General features: G+C 37.6%; 1 protein-coding gene across 6 annotated transcripts in view; it reads left to right on the plus strand.

The window, feature by feature from the left end:
* Positions 1-19,243, plus strand: part of Papss2 (3'-phosphoadenosine 5'-phosphosulfate synthase 2) — a 76,846-nt gene that overhangs the window by 14,808 nt on the left and 42,795 nt on the right. For 2 of the 6 annotated variants that reach the window (XM_087184859.1, XM_087184860.1), the window contains exon 1: positions 8,908-10,246. The exons of 2 other annotated variants lie outside the window; for them this stretch is intronic. In XM_087184859.1, coding sequence (XP_087040985.1) covers positions 10,034-10,246 — 213 coding nt within the window. In that variant the 5' untranslated portion in view covers positions 8,908-10,033. Of the gene's footprint in view, positions 1-8,002; positions 8,211-8,907; positions 10,247-12,876; positions 13,047-19,243 lie in introns of those variants that run through there. 2 more of the 6 variants (XM_013077210.3, XM_087184861.1) reach the window with 2 other exon arrangements.

Genomic DNA, 19,243 nt, shown 5'->3' on the forward strand with positions numbered 1-19,243 from the left:
AAATGAATCTCTTATAAGAATTGATTTATGCTGCCTTCTTAGTCATGGCATTGGCGCTGGCTGCTATTTAGTATTATCTCTCTCTCTAATAAAACAAAGAGTGTGTATGTCCCCATGAAATAATCTCTTGGCTTATACCATGTTATACTTTTTTTAGACAGGGTTTCACTATGCCTTGAACTTACTATGCAGCCCCAAACTGGCCTTGAACTTGTGTTCTTCCTGTTTTAGCCTCCTGAATACTGTAATAGTCATGTGCCCTTGCACCTGGTCAGTGTTACACTCTTGATATTTTTCAGTGAGAAATTTAAAACTTATAACCTCATACTGTGGATTGTAGTTTATATTAAAAACATTTGAGTATTTAAATTATAAAAACATGATATATCCTCATCTCATAAGTTTGAAATTGGATAAAAAGTACAAATGTTACCACAAGTTAATGACACAGTATCTTTCATATTATTCTATGCCTCGAATGGTTTTATTGTTTTCACTGTCAAGCATATTTATTATTTATGTATAGAGAAGCCAATATTCATCTGAGACTATAATTTTCTGATGATATTTATGTGTTGGCAGTCCCAAGTTAGAATTCACTTTTGCATGTATGGGTTTTGTGCCTTCTTGTGTTCCTTTTATTATGCTGAAATGCATTTGATTGGAGCTCCTGGAGCATTTAATTGAATGGATCTGTGTTGGTTTGAAGTCTTCAAAAGCTATTGAGGAGGCTCCTCTGTTCAACCAGGCTTAAACACCACAACCTAGCCTAATTTCCTCATATAAACCAGGAGCACTGGCACACACCTGAGGGCTGCTGCTTAGTTAGTAACAGAGGGGTTTCCTCTACTGAAGTATACTATTTGCTCTTTCCAGGTTTTTTAAAAAAAATGTTAGGTTATTTACTAGCTAATGCAAATTTCTATGGCTCCTACATTCCTTAGAGAATATTTAAAACTATTCCAGCTGAAACATTTAAAAACTAACCCTTCTTGTCCTGTTTCACCATTATCTAGCAAGCAGACAGCTTTCTGGAAAAGCTTGGAGACCATCCTTTCTTAGTCAGCTGTTTTTTGCCTGTGGTGACAGTCTCTGTAAACGTGCCCCATGCCCTATCACAGTGAACAGTGGCTTCAGTGGGTAACTTCTAATTCTTGATGTTATAAATCTCCAGACCACACTATTGACCCTTGAAAAGTACAATGGGAAGAAATTCAAAAGAATTCACTTGTCACATTGGATAGATTTGACTGTTAAAGACCTCATCGGAAGAATTCCCCGAAATGAGCCTACCTTTCTTTTATAGTTTTCTGTAATTCCAGCATTTCTAGGAAAAACGTAGACAAAATGTGCTACCCATTCATGTTTCATACCTATCACCTAAAATTACCTAAAGTGAATCAAAGAACTGATAATCTTTGTACCTTTCCTCTAATCTAATGGACTTCTTGCCTTAGTTTATCTGATCATAGGCTTTTGATCAACTTTATCCCATTAGGTTTACAAATTAATAATGTATTGCCTTATATAGCACTTGTCTTCATAGAAGAGATTATTTATTCTTAGTGCAGTAAATGAAAACCAAAAGGCAGATATTTAGGCTGAAAAATATTAGATGACTGAAGTTTATGGCAATTCTTAAACTAATGACAGGTTTTCTCATTTACAGGTGTGTTTTTTTGACAGCAAGATTTCTTTTACTTTCTTTTTTTCTTCTATCTTATTTTGAAGTGAATTTGGTTACAAGTATTTTTATTTAAAAACTCCTATATATGAAGTTAAAATTTTTTTCTTCTCTTTAATTCTCCTATACAACTCTCAGAATAAAAAATAAATTTCAAGACACTTTGGGACAAAAAATGAGAAATCAATGAGAGGTCAAATGGCCTAGTCTTTAGTAACTGGGATGGATTTGAAAGAGGAGGGAATACTATGCCAAGCATTCGCACCACTCCTATACAGAGCCAACAATGACACTCTGCATGCTTTTTCTGGATTATCTTCATTTTTCTAGGATATGTAATTTCAAAGTTTTGTACAATAAAATACCCACTGGAAAGCTATCTATAAGTTCTTTGTAGGGTAACAACATTCACTATATAGTCCACACTACATCTAAGGCCACAGGTCAGTACCTACCAAAGGATGAAGATTTTTATTTTATTTTATTTTTGGTACTGTGGATTGAACTCGGGACCTTGCACTTTCGAGACAGGTGCTGGAACCAAGGATTTTTTTTAAAAATGTGGTCAAGGAGTTGAGAACATAGTCTTGTTTCAAAGATATCCATAGCCTTGTGAGCAAAGAAAAATATTTTAATGTATATTTTAAAATGAAGGTCTGATGAACCCCAGCTATAAGCATTTTTAAAAAACCAAAACCAAACAAAACAAAAACATAGAACTACTAGAAGAAATCATGAACCTTATACAGTATAATGAAATAATGGCAAAGATTTTTTCCAAGTGTGACACAAACTCAGATATTGTAACATTTCAACATAATTTTTAAAATTACATATAAAATTTTAAAAATAAAACAAAGACATAGACAAAAACTTGAGGAATAATTTATAACTTATAGACTACAAAAGGACTGTTTTTCAAAGTTTCTATAAATCAATTCTTCAAGAAAAATCTGTGATCCAGTTGATAAAATGTGAAGAAAAGATGGATGTTTACAGAAAAGAAAGTAAAATTGACACTTAAGTATATGAAAAAAATCTCGTTCCTTCAGTGGGAATCTCATTCATTATAAGAAATCTCATTCATTATAATCTCATTCATTATAAGAAATGTCATTCATTATAAGAAATGCAAATTAAAAGTGTGAGATTTAATTTTCACCTATTGCTTGGCATAGGTAAAAGAAACTTTAGCCAATATGATGTATTGGCAAGGGGTTGAGGAAGAACAGGCATTTTTATACACTTCTAGCAGACATGTATATTAATACAGTTTCTGCAGAGGTTTGGAAATATCTGATAAAATGAAAACTAACAAGCATATTCTTTGAGCTAATGATTCATATTCTAGCACTTTTTTCTATAGAGATTTTGTTAGATGGCATATGTGCAAAGTTATTTTGTGCATCATTTAGTAATAAAAGCTTGGAAACCAAGCTAAATATCACTCAATAAAAGGACCATTTCTGTACTGTGCAGTTTTATTATTATAATATAGCCATACTATGGACTAATTTGAAACTCTTAAAAAAAAGATTGATGTATGATAATATAACAAAATGGTAGGGTTTCCAAGCCTTTTGTTATGTAGAAAAGGTATAGTGCAAAACACTATCTTTAGTCAGGTAACATTTTGGAGGGGAAAAAAAAGAAAATGAAACATAAATGCATGCAATATTGCTGGAAGGATACATAGTAAACCAATAAATAGTATTGTTGCCTCCAGCATCCTATTGAGTGACTGAGTAAAAGATCTACTTTTTAAAACCAGAAAGTAGGGCGGGGGATTTAGCTCAGTGGTTCCACCTCCTGCCTCACAAATGAAAGGTCCTAAGTTCAATTCCTGGTACCAAAAAAAAAAAAAAAAGAAAAAAGGAAAAACCAGAAAGTTAAAAATATATATAGAATTAAGGTACACAGTCAAGAACTTTGAAGAGTCTGAGATTTTTAGCCCATTTATGATTTGATAAGTTGGCTTGCCATCATTTCATGGATACTGACAGAAACATGAGACTTACGGGTCAAAAATAAAGGAACTCAATACTGATGGCACAGCAAGCAGTGTGAGTATCAGCACAAATGTCATTTTCCTTTGGGTCTAACTCCCACAGGAGCAACTTGGATGCATCTAGATAGATGCCTGCATTTCAGTAAGTTTTAGCAAAGGAGAACAACCCTTATCATAGGTCACCTGAACCTAAACCTGAAAGGCACTGAGCAGACTGGCCCTTTATTCTAGAAGAAGACATTATCCCTAGCTTCTAAGGCTGTTCACTATGCAAATATCCTTCAGTAGTTAGTCTGGAATAAATGGCAGTCAGCCCCATTCATAAGATGTACAGAGGCATGAGATATTTGTGGAAAATTGTTTGTTTATCTCTTGTTTATTTATGAACATGTACGTATATATACATATAAGCACATGTGAAGTTTAAAAGTTAAAAGAAACTCCTGATTCTTTGAAGTTTTTAGCTAAGTTATATAGAGAGTGTGTATTCATTGGCTTTATTATTAGGCTGGGCCAATGTAAACTGACTCAGCCTGGATCAAAGGTCACTATGATCACAAACTCTACTCTGTATCTGGTCTACTATCTGCAACAGCAAGTTATTGGTCAAGAGATGGGATACCATCTGAGAGGGAGAACACAAATTAATCACCACAACTCACTCTCCACAATTGTAACAAACAACTGTAGTTGCCAGCAAAGTCACCTTAGGCATTGGTATTACTAAAGGGGGACTTGTTACACTCTCAGATTTGAGAACTGGCACCATTATTTTCTTTAGCATCAGAGTGAGGCTTTCTTTGTTTGGCCTCAATAGCTGATTCCCAGTGAAATCAATTTTAAGTCTGTGCTTTGTAAGTATCAATTGAAAATTGGGGTAGGGGGGTTCTTTCTTGGCTTTGGCACCTGGATAATGAAATACCACGGAAACAAGCTTCCATTCATTAACAGAACACACTGGATTTCTGTCTTACAGTTGCGGGTGGGCCAGAAGGCGCCATGGTGGGCCTATGAAGGAATGAATTAGCATCCTGTTAGAAAGGTGTTGAGCCCCTTCTGCATCACCTTGAATGCCCTTGTTTTTGCAGCAGTGATGACCCATATTTTAAAACTTTTTATTCAAGTAGACTAGAGAAAAATAGAAAAAAATAAATATATAGAAAAATATATATTTACAATATGTAATATGTTTACAATATATAATATATATAATATATTTAATATAATATATTTATAATATATAATATAGAGAGAAAAATATATAAATTGTTTTAAGTGTGGTGCTCAATGAATTTTCATGAAGTGAACACACTTTTGTAATCAGCACCCAGATTAGGAAACAGGATGCTTCTTAAATCCCAGACACCCCTTCCAGTCACTGTCTCCTTTGAAGTAAACATCCTGATTAATTTTGCCAGTTTTGAACTCTTATTATAAATGGAATTCTACATTATACACTCTTATGTGTATAGCTTCTTTTGCTCAAAGTTATGTTTGTGTGAATTATCCATATTGTTTGTAAGTAGTTGGAATTTGTTCATTCTCATTGCTGTATAAAAGTGGTTCTAAACTGGGGTGATTTTCCCCTCGCAAGAACTTTGGCAGTATTTAGAAGCATTTGTCACAACCCGTAGGCTGGGGAGAGGTTGTTGCTAACCATTCTGCAAGGCACAGGACAGCAACTTCACAACCAAGAATTATCAGGCCCAAAATGTCAATAGTGCAGAGGTTGAGAAACCTTGCTGTGAAATAGTCCATGATGTGAATATGCCACAATTTATTTCCCTGTGTACTTTTAGAGTCTCAGCTTGAGCATTTATGAGCTTAGCCCTGGCCTTGAAGTTGTTCAAATCATGTTTATCACAGTCTTATCAAAATAAAGAGATCACCAAACAGGAGGAGTCTTTATTTGGTATAACTGACAGTGAGTTGTTATGTGTAGTCTTGGTCATAGATAAAATTGTATATTTTGGAGCTGCTATAAGAATTTGAAGAGATTCTAAATGAGAGAATAAAATGGGCTAGCTCAAAGTTTTCATCAAAGAAGAAAGGATTTTCTTTTCTTTAGTGAGAAATAAGTCATATAAATTTCACCCAATTTTAACTGTACAATTCAAAGATGCCAAGTAAGTTTACAGGGTCATGTAGCCATCACAACAACCTAATTTTTGGATATTTTCATCACAACCGAAAGATCCCTGGTACCCATTGGCAACATTCCCATTCCTGCCCAAAGTCCCAAGAAACTTCTAGTCTATTTTCTATCTCCAGATATTTTTCTTCTCTGAATGTTTCTTATAAATGTGAAATAATATAATATGTGGTCTTTTGTATCTGATTTCTTTTCTTTTCCTTAGCATAATTTTTTCAAGATTTGGCTGTGTTGTAACAGGTTCACCCATGTTGTGTACTTCATTCCTTTTAATGGCTGAATAGGATTCCATTCTATGAATATACCACATTTTTTTGTCTATTCATGGATTGATGGACATTTGGGTTGTGTCTTGTTTGGGGCTGTTGTAAGAAAAGTACACAAAGTCTACAAGATAGATAAAGGAATAATATTAGCAGGCTTTTGAAGAAAAAACATAATTCTAGGATAATGACCTAAATCTTTTTCAGCATTTTCCAAATTTATTTGCCCCATGCCCAGTTCCCTGACATGTCACCATGGAAGACATAGTAATAATTCAAAGTACAGTCTCTAGAAAACAGTTTGTGAAATGTTGATACAGCCAAACTTCATCATTTATGTCTAGTTTCTTTTTTACATTATAGATTGAACTCCCATTAATCAAATTGGTTATTTTAGATGAAAACTAAAGTGGCACTTAATTCCTATTCAGTAAATTCTCATAATTTTAGAGTCCTTCAGATAAATTGGGTTGGCTCTACAATCACTGACCATAATAAATAATATATCTTATACAATTCCCTAGCCAGCTGCACTACTGACCCGAATGAATTATTTTTCATGTAATTTTATTCTCAACATTTTCTTTACCCAATTTAGTGGAATAAATGTTTGTTATCTTCATTGTGTGTGTATTCAACCCAGAATTCTGGATACAAGAAAAAACCTGAAATCTTTATAAATAACAGAAACAAAGTTTAATGTAAATCTCATCCATGCCTTTTTGATTATTTGTTTATTTGGTTTGGTACCGGGGATTGAACTTGGGACCTTGCGCTTGTGAGGCAGGCAGCAGAACCACTAAGCTAAATCCCCAGCCCCTCATCCATGCTTTTTAAACGAAATTTTTATCTTGTCCAATCAATAAAATTCAGATTTACATTTCTGTCCAACTTTAATGAGTACCATGTCCATTAGAAAAAAGGAAATGAGAAGAAATTATGAGGGGTGGAGAATGGGTGGGTAAAGAAGAGGAGAAAAAAGATAACACAAATACTAAAACTTGGCTTACCTGATCCAAGTTTCCACTTTGATAGTTATGTCCAGAAAGATGTCGCTTAGTTTGTTTATTTGTTTTAATTTAGGACAGGAAATACTTTCTTCAAAACCCATCAGAGAAATGGACAATTTGGGTCGGTGACAAAGCATTTATTTTTAAAGCATAGGTCAGTAATTGTATATGAGAGCATACACTGCTACATATGGATTGACTGCTCAGACCACAACTTTTCAATGTTTTGAACAGAATAAACTTCCTTTAAAAGCAGCACCTTTGTGACATTTTTAGTATTCCTCTCCTTCCTCGCCCTCTCCTTCAACAGATGCCACACCATCCTCCTCATATTCTTTCTCTAGGGCAACCATGGCCGTTTGGGCCCCAGAAAACTCCCTTTCCTCCATCCCCTCACCCACATATCAGTGAACAAAGGCACGCTTGGTGTACATCAGATCAAACTTGTGTTCCAGGTGGGTCCAGGCCTCAGCAATGGCTGTGGTGTTGCTCAGCTTACACACAACCTGCTGCACCTTGGCCAGGTCTCCACCAGGCTCCATGATGGGAAGCTGGTCATTAATGCCAACCTTGTTTCCTCCATTTCTTTTATTATTTTTTAATGAAAATATTTTTATTGACAGTATAGGGCTCAAATAATTCCACAGAACCAAAAAAAAAAATGTGTAAGACGAGACACCAGAGTGTAAACTTGCAGCAGACAGATTAATACTCTTCACTCTCTTCCTCTCCATCAGTACTATCTGCTCCAATCTCTTCATAATCCATCTCTAGGGCAGCCATGTCCTCCTGGGCCTCAGAAAACTCCCTTTACTCCACCCTCTCACCCATGTAACAGTGAATAAAGGCACACTTGGTGTACATCAGATCAAACTTGTGTTTCAGGTGGGCCACATGCTCGTGCCACATGCTCAGCAAGCATACAGCCTGATGTACCTTGGCCAGGTCTCCACCTAGCACCACAGAGGGAGGCCAACCTTGAAGCCAGTGGGACACCCGTCCATAAAGTGGATGGTATGCTTGCTCTTGATGGTGGCAATGGCAGCACTGAAATCTTTGGGGACCATGTCACCATGATACAACAGGCAGCAAGGTATGTATTTACCATGGCAAGGGTCACATTTCACCATTTGGTTGGCCGGCTCAAAGCAGGCGTTTGTGATCTCTGCTACAGGAAGTTGTTCATGGTAGGCTTCTCAGCAGAGATGGCAGGGGCATATGTAGCCAAAGGGAAGTGGATGCAAGGATAGGGCACCAGGTTGGTCTGGAATTGTGTCAGATCAACATTTAGGGCTCCATCAAATCAGAAGGAAGTGGGAAGTGGTGATGGAAGATACCATTTGACCTATCAACCTATTCAGGTTAGTGCAGGTTGGGCGCTCAATATCGAGGTCTCTACAACAGATGTCATAGATGGCCTCATTGTCTAACCATGAAGGCACAAGTGCTCCAGGGTGGTGTGGGTGGTGAGGATGGAGTTGTGGGGCTAAATGACAGGTGTGGGAACCTGGAGGGCTGGGCAAATGAAGAACTCCAGCTTGGACTTCTTGTGTAGTCAATGGAGAGACGTTCCATCAGCAGGGAGGTGAACACAGAGCCAGTTCCCCTCCCAAAGCTGTGGAAATAGTATACCTGTGCACTGGTCTGCCAGTTTCTGAATTTGATCCAAGACAGGGTCAGTGATCTCCTTGCCAATGGTGTAGTCCCCATGGCATAATTATTGGCAGCATCTGCCTTGCCTGTGATAAGCTGCTCAGGGTAGAAGAGCTGGTGGGAGGTATCAGTGTGCACTTCATGGATGAATGTGGGTTCCAGGTCTACAAACACTGCCCTGGGCATATGTTTGCCAGCACCAGTCTCACTGAAGAAGGTACTGAAAGAGTCATCTCCTCCCTGAGTGGTCTTGTCACTTGGTATCTGGCTATTGGGATGGATGCTGTGTTCCAGGTAGTAGAACTCCCAGCAGGGATTACCAGTCTGGACACTAGCCTGGCCAATGTGGATGGAGATGCACTCATGCATGGTTGCTGCTTCTCAGCTGCTGAGTGGATGGCATAGACGAGAGGAGAGATTGCTTCTTCTTACAGCGCGACTCAGGCAGTCGATGTAAGAGAACCTGCCCATGTCTGCTTAGTTTGACCCAGCAGTCTACAAAGGAGCAGAGTAACATTTCTCTCCATCTTGCAGTCTGTGGGCACAAACTAGCAAAGAAACAGCTGTGAGGCAGGTACACAGAGTCTAGCCAGCACACCTTGAAGCTAATTTTTCTGATTGAACCAAGAAGATCTTTGGCTTTTGGCAGACTTAATAACTAACATTTAAACAAGACAATCTGTACACTCTAAAATATATTACATTTTTCTATGTCAATCATACCTCAGTAAAACTGGAGAATGCTAAGTGAATGGATTATATTGATAAAAATAAAAATAACTTCAAGTTTAAAACAAAAGTATACTCTGAGAGGTGCTGTGAAGCCATCTCAACTGCACAGCAATTGTTCTCCATTCTTGAGATGGAGCTTGAAACTTAGTCCTTATGATGGAAAGTACACATATGATTACACAGACTATTCATATTAGAGAAAAGTTATAAAGCATAGTATCTAAAAAGATGTTTGAAAAAGAAAGAAAATAGCTGGATGAGGTGGCACATGCCTGTAATTCTAGCTACTCTGGAGGCAGAGGCAGGAGAATCACATTTTCAAGGCCAGCCTGGGCAATTTAGTGAGAATTTGTTTCAAAATTTGAAAAACAAAGAGGCAGCTCAGTGGTACAGTTCCCCTGGGTTAGATAACCAGTACAGCCCAAACAAACAAACAAACAAAACAGGGAGAAAAAAGGAAGGAGAAGGGAAGGATGAGGAGGGGAGCAGAGAGAGAGGAAGAGAGAAATTAAAAACTAACACAAGCATAAAATGGTAAAGAAAACCCCCACCCTCAGTATCAAGGTGTCTGCATCAAGAAAAGATGCAGTTGATAGTGTAAATATGAGGGCCCTCTGCACACATAAAGTACAGATGGTTGCAGGATTCTGTCTGTCTTCCTCTGGTAGACAAACTGAAGGGACTGAATATTACCGAAGAAGCATAGAAGAAATCAAAGGCAACCAGAGACATTCCTCGGCAGAGGTGAGCCAATAGAAGAGTTGCATGGGAATCTCTCTTCTCCATCCGATAGAGAGGGAAAAGAGGGTTTTAAGCTTTTAGGTGCTATTTGTGCTTTCCCATAGATTCTGAGAGTAGTGCAGAGCATTTCAAGTTGTTTCGCTGCTCATGGGCAACTAGGCCAAGACCCACATGCATCTCAAGTATGTCTTGAGCTTCAGTTTAATAGTGTGGCTCCAGTGTTTGTCCAAGGGACTATGCCTTGTGTTCCCTGGGCTTCCATCACCCGACAAGAAGCAAACAGCTCAATAGTGTAAATTGTGTAAACTTGTGGGTTTTTTTTTTTTTTTGGTTGTTTTTTGGTACTGGGGATTGAACTCGGGTCCTTGCCCTTGTGGAGCAGGTGGCAGAACCACTGAGCTAAATCCCCAGCCCAATTGTGTAAACTTGTATCAGTATGCAAGGTTGCTGCATGATGTTCCTGCATAACTGTAATTGAAAAGGTGTTTTCTCCTGTGTGGATATGTGGATATTTAAATACCTCAGTATCGGGCTCATAGGTATCTATTTTAAGCTTCTTCCATTTATTTAGATAAAATATCTTGCACATACTAGAAAAAAATAGAGAATTGATATGTAGGCTGCATTACCTTTTTGAATCTATTTATAAACACACCATACCAGTACATGTTGTTAACAAAATAGAGTAAAATAAAGATTGCACAATGATTTTAATGATTGCAGCCAGCTCATCGGGTTAATCCTGTTTTAATTTTTTTTAATCCTAGTCTTCCCCTTTAGGAGTTACATTTTTGGCTGGACTCTGGATAATCCCAGCAGGAGTCTCTTTCCTTGTGCATGAAAGCAGAAACGGTATGGGATTAGGGGCATTAAACCACATAATTAGACCATAATGTGGTTCTAGTTGTAGTTGCAAAAAAGAAGCCATATTTTTCAGGCTGTGATCCCAGCCTCCTAACGTTTTTCTCCTAAGTCCCCTGGGAGCAGGTCCCATTCACAGTGTGACATGTCCAGTGCACAGCCATTCAGGATGTCTGCCAAGTCTTCGAAATCTAAATAGTTTTGGCTTATCCTGTTTTTAAGCTTCATATAAATGGAGTCCTACTGTCTGTGATCTCCTGTAACTGTCTTCTCTCGATGCAGAGTTCCATAAGGCCCATCCTGATAGTTTTGTGGTGTTCTCCTTTCTCCATTCTTATTGCTGTATAGGGCTCTATTTTATAGACACTATATATGTTTACCCAGCCTATTATGGACTGGCAGTTGGGTGTCTTTGAATATGGACAATAACCGTGTGTTTTAGGTGCTGTTATTCCATCCATTTTTTTTTTAAAGAATGGGGAACCAGGGATATGAGCAGCTTTAAAAGAGAGGACCTCAGGGCCACAGTGGTGGTCAGGCTGAAAGCCCTGGTAGCCTCACTCTCTACCCTCACTCTTTTGTGACTGCACTATTAGCAAGGTAGTTTTTTGATCCATTTCTGTCTTTCTCTTTCTAAAGGAGTCAAGTGTGAGGCTTCAGAAGCTGGACTGGGAGACAAATTCAGGTCATACAAACTCATCACTTTCCTTGAGACCAAAGCTTTGTTCCCATGTCAGGTTTTCTATGCTTAGGGCAAAGGTTCTCCAGGTGGCCTCATTAGTTCACCTGACCTATCTGAGCCCCAGAAACCCTTTATAGGCCCTGGCTGTGCCCCTACCCACACTCCCCAATTTCAAAAGTATATTCAAAGTAAATTGAGTCCTCAAAGGAGAGCTTTATCATTGTGTTTGCTATTATGTCTTTGGCTTTTACTATTAGGCTCCATTTTTGCCACATGGAGTACAAAGAAGCCTGAGAACCATGGGGTTTTTTTGTTTGTTTTCTTACTCCTTGATTGAGGATTTTTTTTTCCTGTATAGAGCTTTCTTTGTTATGTTTGTAGGAATAGAATGTCAACTCATATTTTGCTTTTTATAAAATCTTCACAAATGGATGTTTCTTGGTGTTGCTTCCAGAGAAACATTTATGTAGAGACTCCAGATTTATGTGAAAAAGAGAGGTCAGTTTCCCAGCCCTGTGTCAGGAGTGCTATATTGGGATGCTTATGGAAGGCCAGTTCTTGGCCTCTCCTTGAGTAGAAATTTAGGGCAAAAAATAGGGTCACCCATTCCCAAATTCCATTAGCGGTAGGGTATGAAGTGCTCTGTTCTCATGTTGTTCTCTGGACATCTTTGAACACTACAGAAGTTTGTTGGATCAGCCAATGTATTACTGGCTTTTGGTGTGATGACAAGTGAAAATGTGGCCTCAGTCAGAGGCTAGATGTTTTCTAGCCCAAGAAAGCAAATCATACACCTTGTTTCCAGCTTTGCAAAATAAGAAGTAATTCTGTCAGTCTTGGAACCTGGATGGAAGATATTTTTTTAATGAAAAAGTGATTGTGTATGTATACACAGGTAGATTGAAATGTTTGTTTCTTTAAGGACATTTTATAAAAGTTAAACCTGTAGACTGACCTGTGAGGAACTTTGTCCTTTTCTGCTTCAAACTACTTTTTATTGTGGAATCAGTGAGTTGTGCCAGCTGGCAGAGAAATGGCCAATTTCCAAAAAAAAAAAAAAATAGCTCTTTTACTCATTGGTTAATAGAGGGGGAGGGTGCACCTGTTTAGAACATCCAAATTCAGTCATTCTGGAGTCTGAAATTATGCCCGGCCAATCCTTGAAAGAATCCTTCTTGCATTTCACTCACCTTCCAGGATTCTGTATCCCATTCAGCTACCACCTCCAAGCCAATGAACTTGCTCCCAGCTTATGTCCAGGTAATGTGTGGAAGCCAAATGTTTTTATTTTTTATTATTATTATTTTTATTTTTATTGGTACAGGGGATCGAACTCTGGTCCTTGCACTTGAGCAGCAGGCCGTGAAACCACTGAGCTAAATCCCAGCCCCAAATACTTTTAATATAGGGTATTGGGTCTTGATAGAAAAATTCTCTAAACTGAAAAATTATGTCTGCAATTTCAAAGCTACTAGTTGTAAAACTGTAGACTTTACAGATTCCATATGTTGTTCTCCCATAATGCAATTGTTTTTAGCACCAAAAGTTGGGAACCAAGAAAAAGATCAACACCAGAAAAGAGAGATATTCCTTTGGCAATAGTTCCTAGAGAGAGAATTTTATCAGTGGAGTAGAAAAAGAGAAAGACACAGAGAAACATCTTAAGTGTTCAAATGGCCTAAACAAATAATGAATGCAAGGTATGGGCTTATTTTCTGAGAAGTAAACCATTAGTAAGATGCCAGATAAAATACAGGATGTTTGAACTTCAGACAAACAAAAATTTTTTTGTGTGTAAGTATATCTAAAATATTGCATGGAGCATACTGGATTTTTTTTTGTTAAATCTGGCAATTCTAGATAGGTGTTCAATATCTCTTCAGCACAATTTCAACAATAAATGTTTGCCAAGTCCTTCTGGCATGATGGTTCGATTCAGAGGTGGCTTAGGAGTCACAGCCTTCTATCTCTCATCACTGTACCCACAGCCCCCAGCTCTGTCTTCGGTAAGTCATGCCCACTGAGTATTTTTTTTAAAGCTAATTGAAGGAATAAAAGAAGTATGGAAAATGATGATTCTTATAACCTAGGTAGGAATACAATCTCATATATTTAAAAAAAGGTAATGTGACTAATACTATCTTATTTGGAATTTTAAATGATTAATTTACTTAATAGACTAGGGCACTGAGTTGAAGATTTCAAATACTAAATGAGTTGTTTTCACTTTTTAAAAATGATGGTAAACTAGGGGATGGAGCAATTGTCTTACCTGAATTTGAGGCAATTTTATTTTTAAAAAATATTTTTATTGGTACATAATCTTTTTTTTTTTTCAGTAGTAATGATTGGCCTCAAGGCCTTCCCACTGAGCTATGTCCACATCTGTTTTCATGTTTTTTGAGATGGAGTCTCTGTATATTGTCAAGCTCACCTCCTGCCTCAGCCTCACAAGCAGCTGAATTATGGGTATGCACCACCACACCTGACTTTACATGATTATTTTGATTATCTGATTTAAACTGCCCTACTAAACATGATCTCACCTTTCATGTACTCTAAGGTTCTAATCAAATAAATCATGTGTCTTTATTTCCCTTAGTTTTGACAGGGTTGAATTTGATCAAGTAGGAATGAATGTCCACTAACTAGTCAGGTATAACCTAGAACCTTATTATAAAGTAAAAATTACTATAGATTCCAGCCAGACACGATGGTGCACACCTGTAATCTTAGCACTTGAGAGGCTGAACCAGGAGGATTTTGAATTTGAGGCCAATTTGGGCTATATAGAGAGTTGAAGTTGAGCCTGGATTACATAGACCCTGTCTTAAAAAGTACATATATATGTGCATATGTATATATATTAAGTTTGACCTATATTTATCTTCTAAGAAATTTATAGCCATTATATTGCTTTCATATATGATAGCATTAAATACAATAGTCAATCAATGTATAACAGTTTTCTAGTATAAAACCTAGCGATATGTAATTTATTATTTCTCAAATATAATGACAAAACATAAATTAATATAATCATAAGTTCATACAGCAAGATTATAAGACTTTAATATACAATTTATAATTGAGATTATGTATTCTCTTTCTTCTTCAGAGGAAAAGCTTGAAGAACCATATAAACATCTGAAGAACAAAACCCCAAACACTTTCTTATTTAGACTTCCCTGTAAGATTAACCAACACTGGTCTGTTTTTCTGGCTTGCTTGACATAGTACCCACATTCAACTCAACTAGTTGTCTCCAAGCAGAGTAACCAGAAAATTGGGGTTCACGTTGAAAGAAAAGATTGATAAATTTGACTATATTTTTAAAACTGCAACCACTGTCTGATAAGCAACACTGTAAATACAGTCATAAACAACATCATTCACAAAATTAAGGAACAAAGAACTGATGGGAGGATTACCTAATATATAAAGACCTTGTATAAATCATAAGGAAAAAAGGAAATACAGTCCTAAACATAATAAAATATGTGCAATATCACTCATAATAGAAAGTTAAACTAAAAATTCCATGAAATACTATTTTCATCCATCAGAATGGCAGAAAACCAAGTCTTAATAGTCTGTGGCAAAGCCAGTGGGAATGTGGAACACTCATCTGTTACTGATGGGAGTATAGATTGGTATAATCTTCCATGGAAGGCAGTTTGGTTTTGTCCATCAGTATTACAAATGCCCATACTATCTGACCTAGTAATCCCATATACATATTTTTCACGTATGAGAAATTAAGTATAAATTTATTAATTACAATACTGTTGTAATAGTAACAGATTGGAACTTTTCATCAAAAGGAAGTAGTTGAATACGTCATTGTACATTCATACAGTGGAACATTATGCAAGGGTAAAATGACTAAGAAAACTCTCTGTACCAATGTAGACTCACCAATATAGATCTGGGAACACCTTGCTAATAGTGCAGAAAGGAGGATTAAGCAATACATATCTTAAAGTTTACTTCTATTTGCATAAAGAAACTAATAAGACATAATAAAAATCTTCACAGAAATGGTTACCTATTTCCAGAGGTGGAAAGGATGAATACTGGAGTGATAAGAAGCAGGATCTTCCACATACCTCTGTGTGTGTGTGTGTGTGTGTGCGCGCGTGCATCACATGGTTATTATTTATTAATTAAATAACAAAAAGAGGACTTGCATTGATTAGTCCCAGAAACAAGGAAGAACTTGGTTTTGGGGGCAGTTTCAGGGGTCAGACTAAGGGGTGTAGAATGTGAAGATGGAGAGTGGTGAGAAATGAGATTAAAAGACACAGGAACTACTACAAAGGGAGGCCGACCAAGCAGTGTGCCAGAGCTGATTGGTGAGAAAGAGAAAGTGTCAAACCAAAGGTTTAGAACACAGCTGGTGCCTGACAATCCCTGGAGAGGGAGGGATCCCAGGAAAGGATCTGAGGTAGATAATTTCCAAGAATAAAGAAGTGTCATGGGATAAGCAAAGTGTACATTTTCTAGAGCCCAAACTATCTTTGGAAAGCAAAACAAAACAATCCTATCACAGTGGCACTCATTTTCTTTCAAGACCAAACCAGCACCTGGCTCTCCACCTCTTATGATAGCACTCAACTAACAAAATTCAGGAAATATTGTGAATATCTCATATTCATTTGATTGAAAACATTTAGCATTCAGTCAATAAATTTTAAGCCTCCACAATATTCTAGGCCCAAAGATTCAAAGACAAGTGTGAGTAGAGCAACTCCTGTCTGGTGAAGTAGGCAAGTACGTCAGCAAATAACTAGGGTTGTGAGCTATTAAACTCCTGGTAAGCTCTGTAGTATTGGTTAGTACACCCTAGATTTGCCTAAGCATTAAAATTGCCTGAGGCATTTTTAAAAAACAACAACAATAACAAAACCCCCTATAGTTTCTTAGGCCCAATTGAATTAGAAGTCCTTGGAGAGGGCCCTGGGAATCTGTATCTTCAAGTGCCCCTTGAGAATCTTGCAAGTAGGTAAATTGGTGAAATAATTGATCAGTGCAAACAGGATCCTATGGGGTCAAAAGAGGAAGTTACTGAGTCTGTGGATTGGAAGATTAACCAAGTCCTCACTGCAATGTGCACGCCACACCTTACTGAGCAACTGAGTAAACACTAGAAAGAACATTCCAAGCAAGGCTAATTCAGGAGAAGGCCTAAAAGCGTGAAAAGGAATGGCTTGTTTGGGGCAGGAGCCTGGGGTGTGTGGAACAGTTGAGAAGGGTGGTAGGTAAAGTGGAAAAATTGCCGTGCTCCCAATGTGAAGTCTTAGACATTACCCTAAAAGCCACAGGGACTTTAAACTGGGGGAATGCATTTTGCTGGCAGAGTATAGTGGCCTGATGAGAGACAAGTCCAGTTTGAAGGGTGTCAAGGAGGTTCCTGGGAATAATTAGGTAACTAACAGTAGCGGAATGGGTTGAGAGTTATTAGCTACATTTAACAGGTTTTCATGATAGACTGATTCTTAAAAAAACAAAAAAGCTGGGTGTGGTTCCTTACACCCATAATCTCAGTGCTGGGAGGCTAACGCAGGAGAATTTCTTCAATCTTCAGGCCAGCAGTGAAGAATTTGAGAAGAGGAACAGGGGTGATGACAGGAAGCTGAATTCCACCTTGATCAGGCTGAGTTCTAGTGGCTTGGGGGTGGGACATGGCTACTAGGCATTCGAAGATCTGAAGAGAAGAGATTTGAGATTCACAGTGTAGAATATCTGATAAAACCTGGGAGCAGGTGAGAATCGTGAAGGGTATCCAGGGGAAGTTGGAAGGCAGAATTGTGACAACACTGTTATAAAAAGCCATGTGTCTGGCCTTCACCTTCTTGGCTTCCACTATGGATAACCCAGCCAGAAGGCACCTACCAGCTGCCAGCACAGTGATACTGAGCTTCTCAGCCTGCATAACTGTGAGAAATCAATTTAATTTCTTTGTAAGTCACCCAGTCAGAGTAACACAGAGACTAAGCACACACAGAGAGAACAACATTTGCATAAGTCAGATTTTTGTTGTTGTTTTATCTTTTTGTTTTTTGCAGTGCTAGGAATCAAACACAGGGCATCAGGCATGCCAGGCAAGTGCTCTACCTCTGAGCTCACCCCCCAGTCCAGCTTTTTTGATGAAAATGTTTCAGAATGGTAATTTCAGGCCATTCTACTGTGGATAACTTTTTTACTTCCCAATAGTACATATTTTTGTTGGCTGTTCTTGGAGTATTTCTTTATGTTTGTGGGAGCAATATAGTGGAATAATAGATTTGAGGAAGTACTCAGTATGTTCAAATAATGTGTCACGTAAGTGTCTGGTTCAATAGTTTACTTGGATTTAGGTGCTAACTTTGATTTCCATACTAACAAATGCTTAGTTGATTCTCAGAGAGTATGGAGAATTCACCAGAACTATAATCACAAACCACACACAGTTCTTTCAAGCAGATTTCAAATCTTTTACAAGTGTACTTGTGAATGAGAGTTCTGTTCTTTTTAGCATTTGGACTTGGGGGACTGTATTCTGAGTGAGGTCTGTGAAAAGCCTGGTCACAGCAGGTGCTACTTTAAGAAGACTACAACACATAACATGAAAGTGGCTCTAACCAAAGTTCAGAGCGTGTCACTTTATTGAATATTGGAACTAAAGCATATGAGTTTGTTTAAAGGTATCTATATGTCAAGCAACAAAATATTTATTAAACTTCTATATTCCATTCAGTAAGTAGGTAATGAAACTTGATAAAACCCAAGTTCTCCACATTTGCCACCTCTTTTTTTATTCTTGCAATGATTAGCAAGAATTATAATCCCACAATTTTCCAAAATTTAGACTTTAGGCTTAATCTGTTCAAGGTTCTTGTGGAGCCAAAATTTGGACTTCCTCTAAATTGTTGTGCTTTAAAATCTCATGTCAATTTCTTTGAGCCTGGTCCTCTAAGAAAATCAAAGCTGTGTAAATTGTATCCCCTACCATGCACAGTTGGCAATGAAGTTTAAAACATAGGATTTCAGTCTATAAATCTTTAAAATGTAGAGCATTAGTCTAAAACATCCAGCAAAATGGCACAGGTATAATAGCTGGAGGAATTCAGGCAAGAGGCATCAAAGAAGGCCACTTAAACCTATGAGATTTATGCTGCTTGAGAAACAGGCAATGTGTAGATAGTTAGGACATGGAGAAATTTCCAGTTGGGAAGAGCTAAATGAAAAAAGATGGAAAGCCAGAATTTACAAGCTGTGCTCAGGAAATCATGGCTAGGCTTGCTGGCTGGAACAGATGTTCTGCGTCTGGGAGTAGAAAATACAGATCCTAACGGTAAATGGAGTCTTCAGTGAAGGGACTTAGATGCCAAGCTGAGAAGCAGGACTTTTGCCTTTTTTTTTAATTCATTAATTTTATTGGTACATTTTATGTATAAAATATGCTGACATTCATC

The sequence above is a fragment of the Heterocephalus glaber genome, unplaced genomic scaffold, assembly GCF_053883595.1.
Source record: "Heterocephalus glaber isolate CG9 unplaced genomic scaffold, H.glaber_assembly_v1.0 deba00001497, whole genome shotgun sequence".
NCBI classification, from domain to species: domain Eukaryota; kingdom Metazoa; phylum Chordata; class Mammalia; order Rodentia; family Bathyergidae; genus Heterocephalus; species Heterocephalus glaber.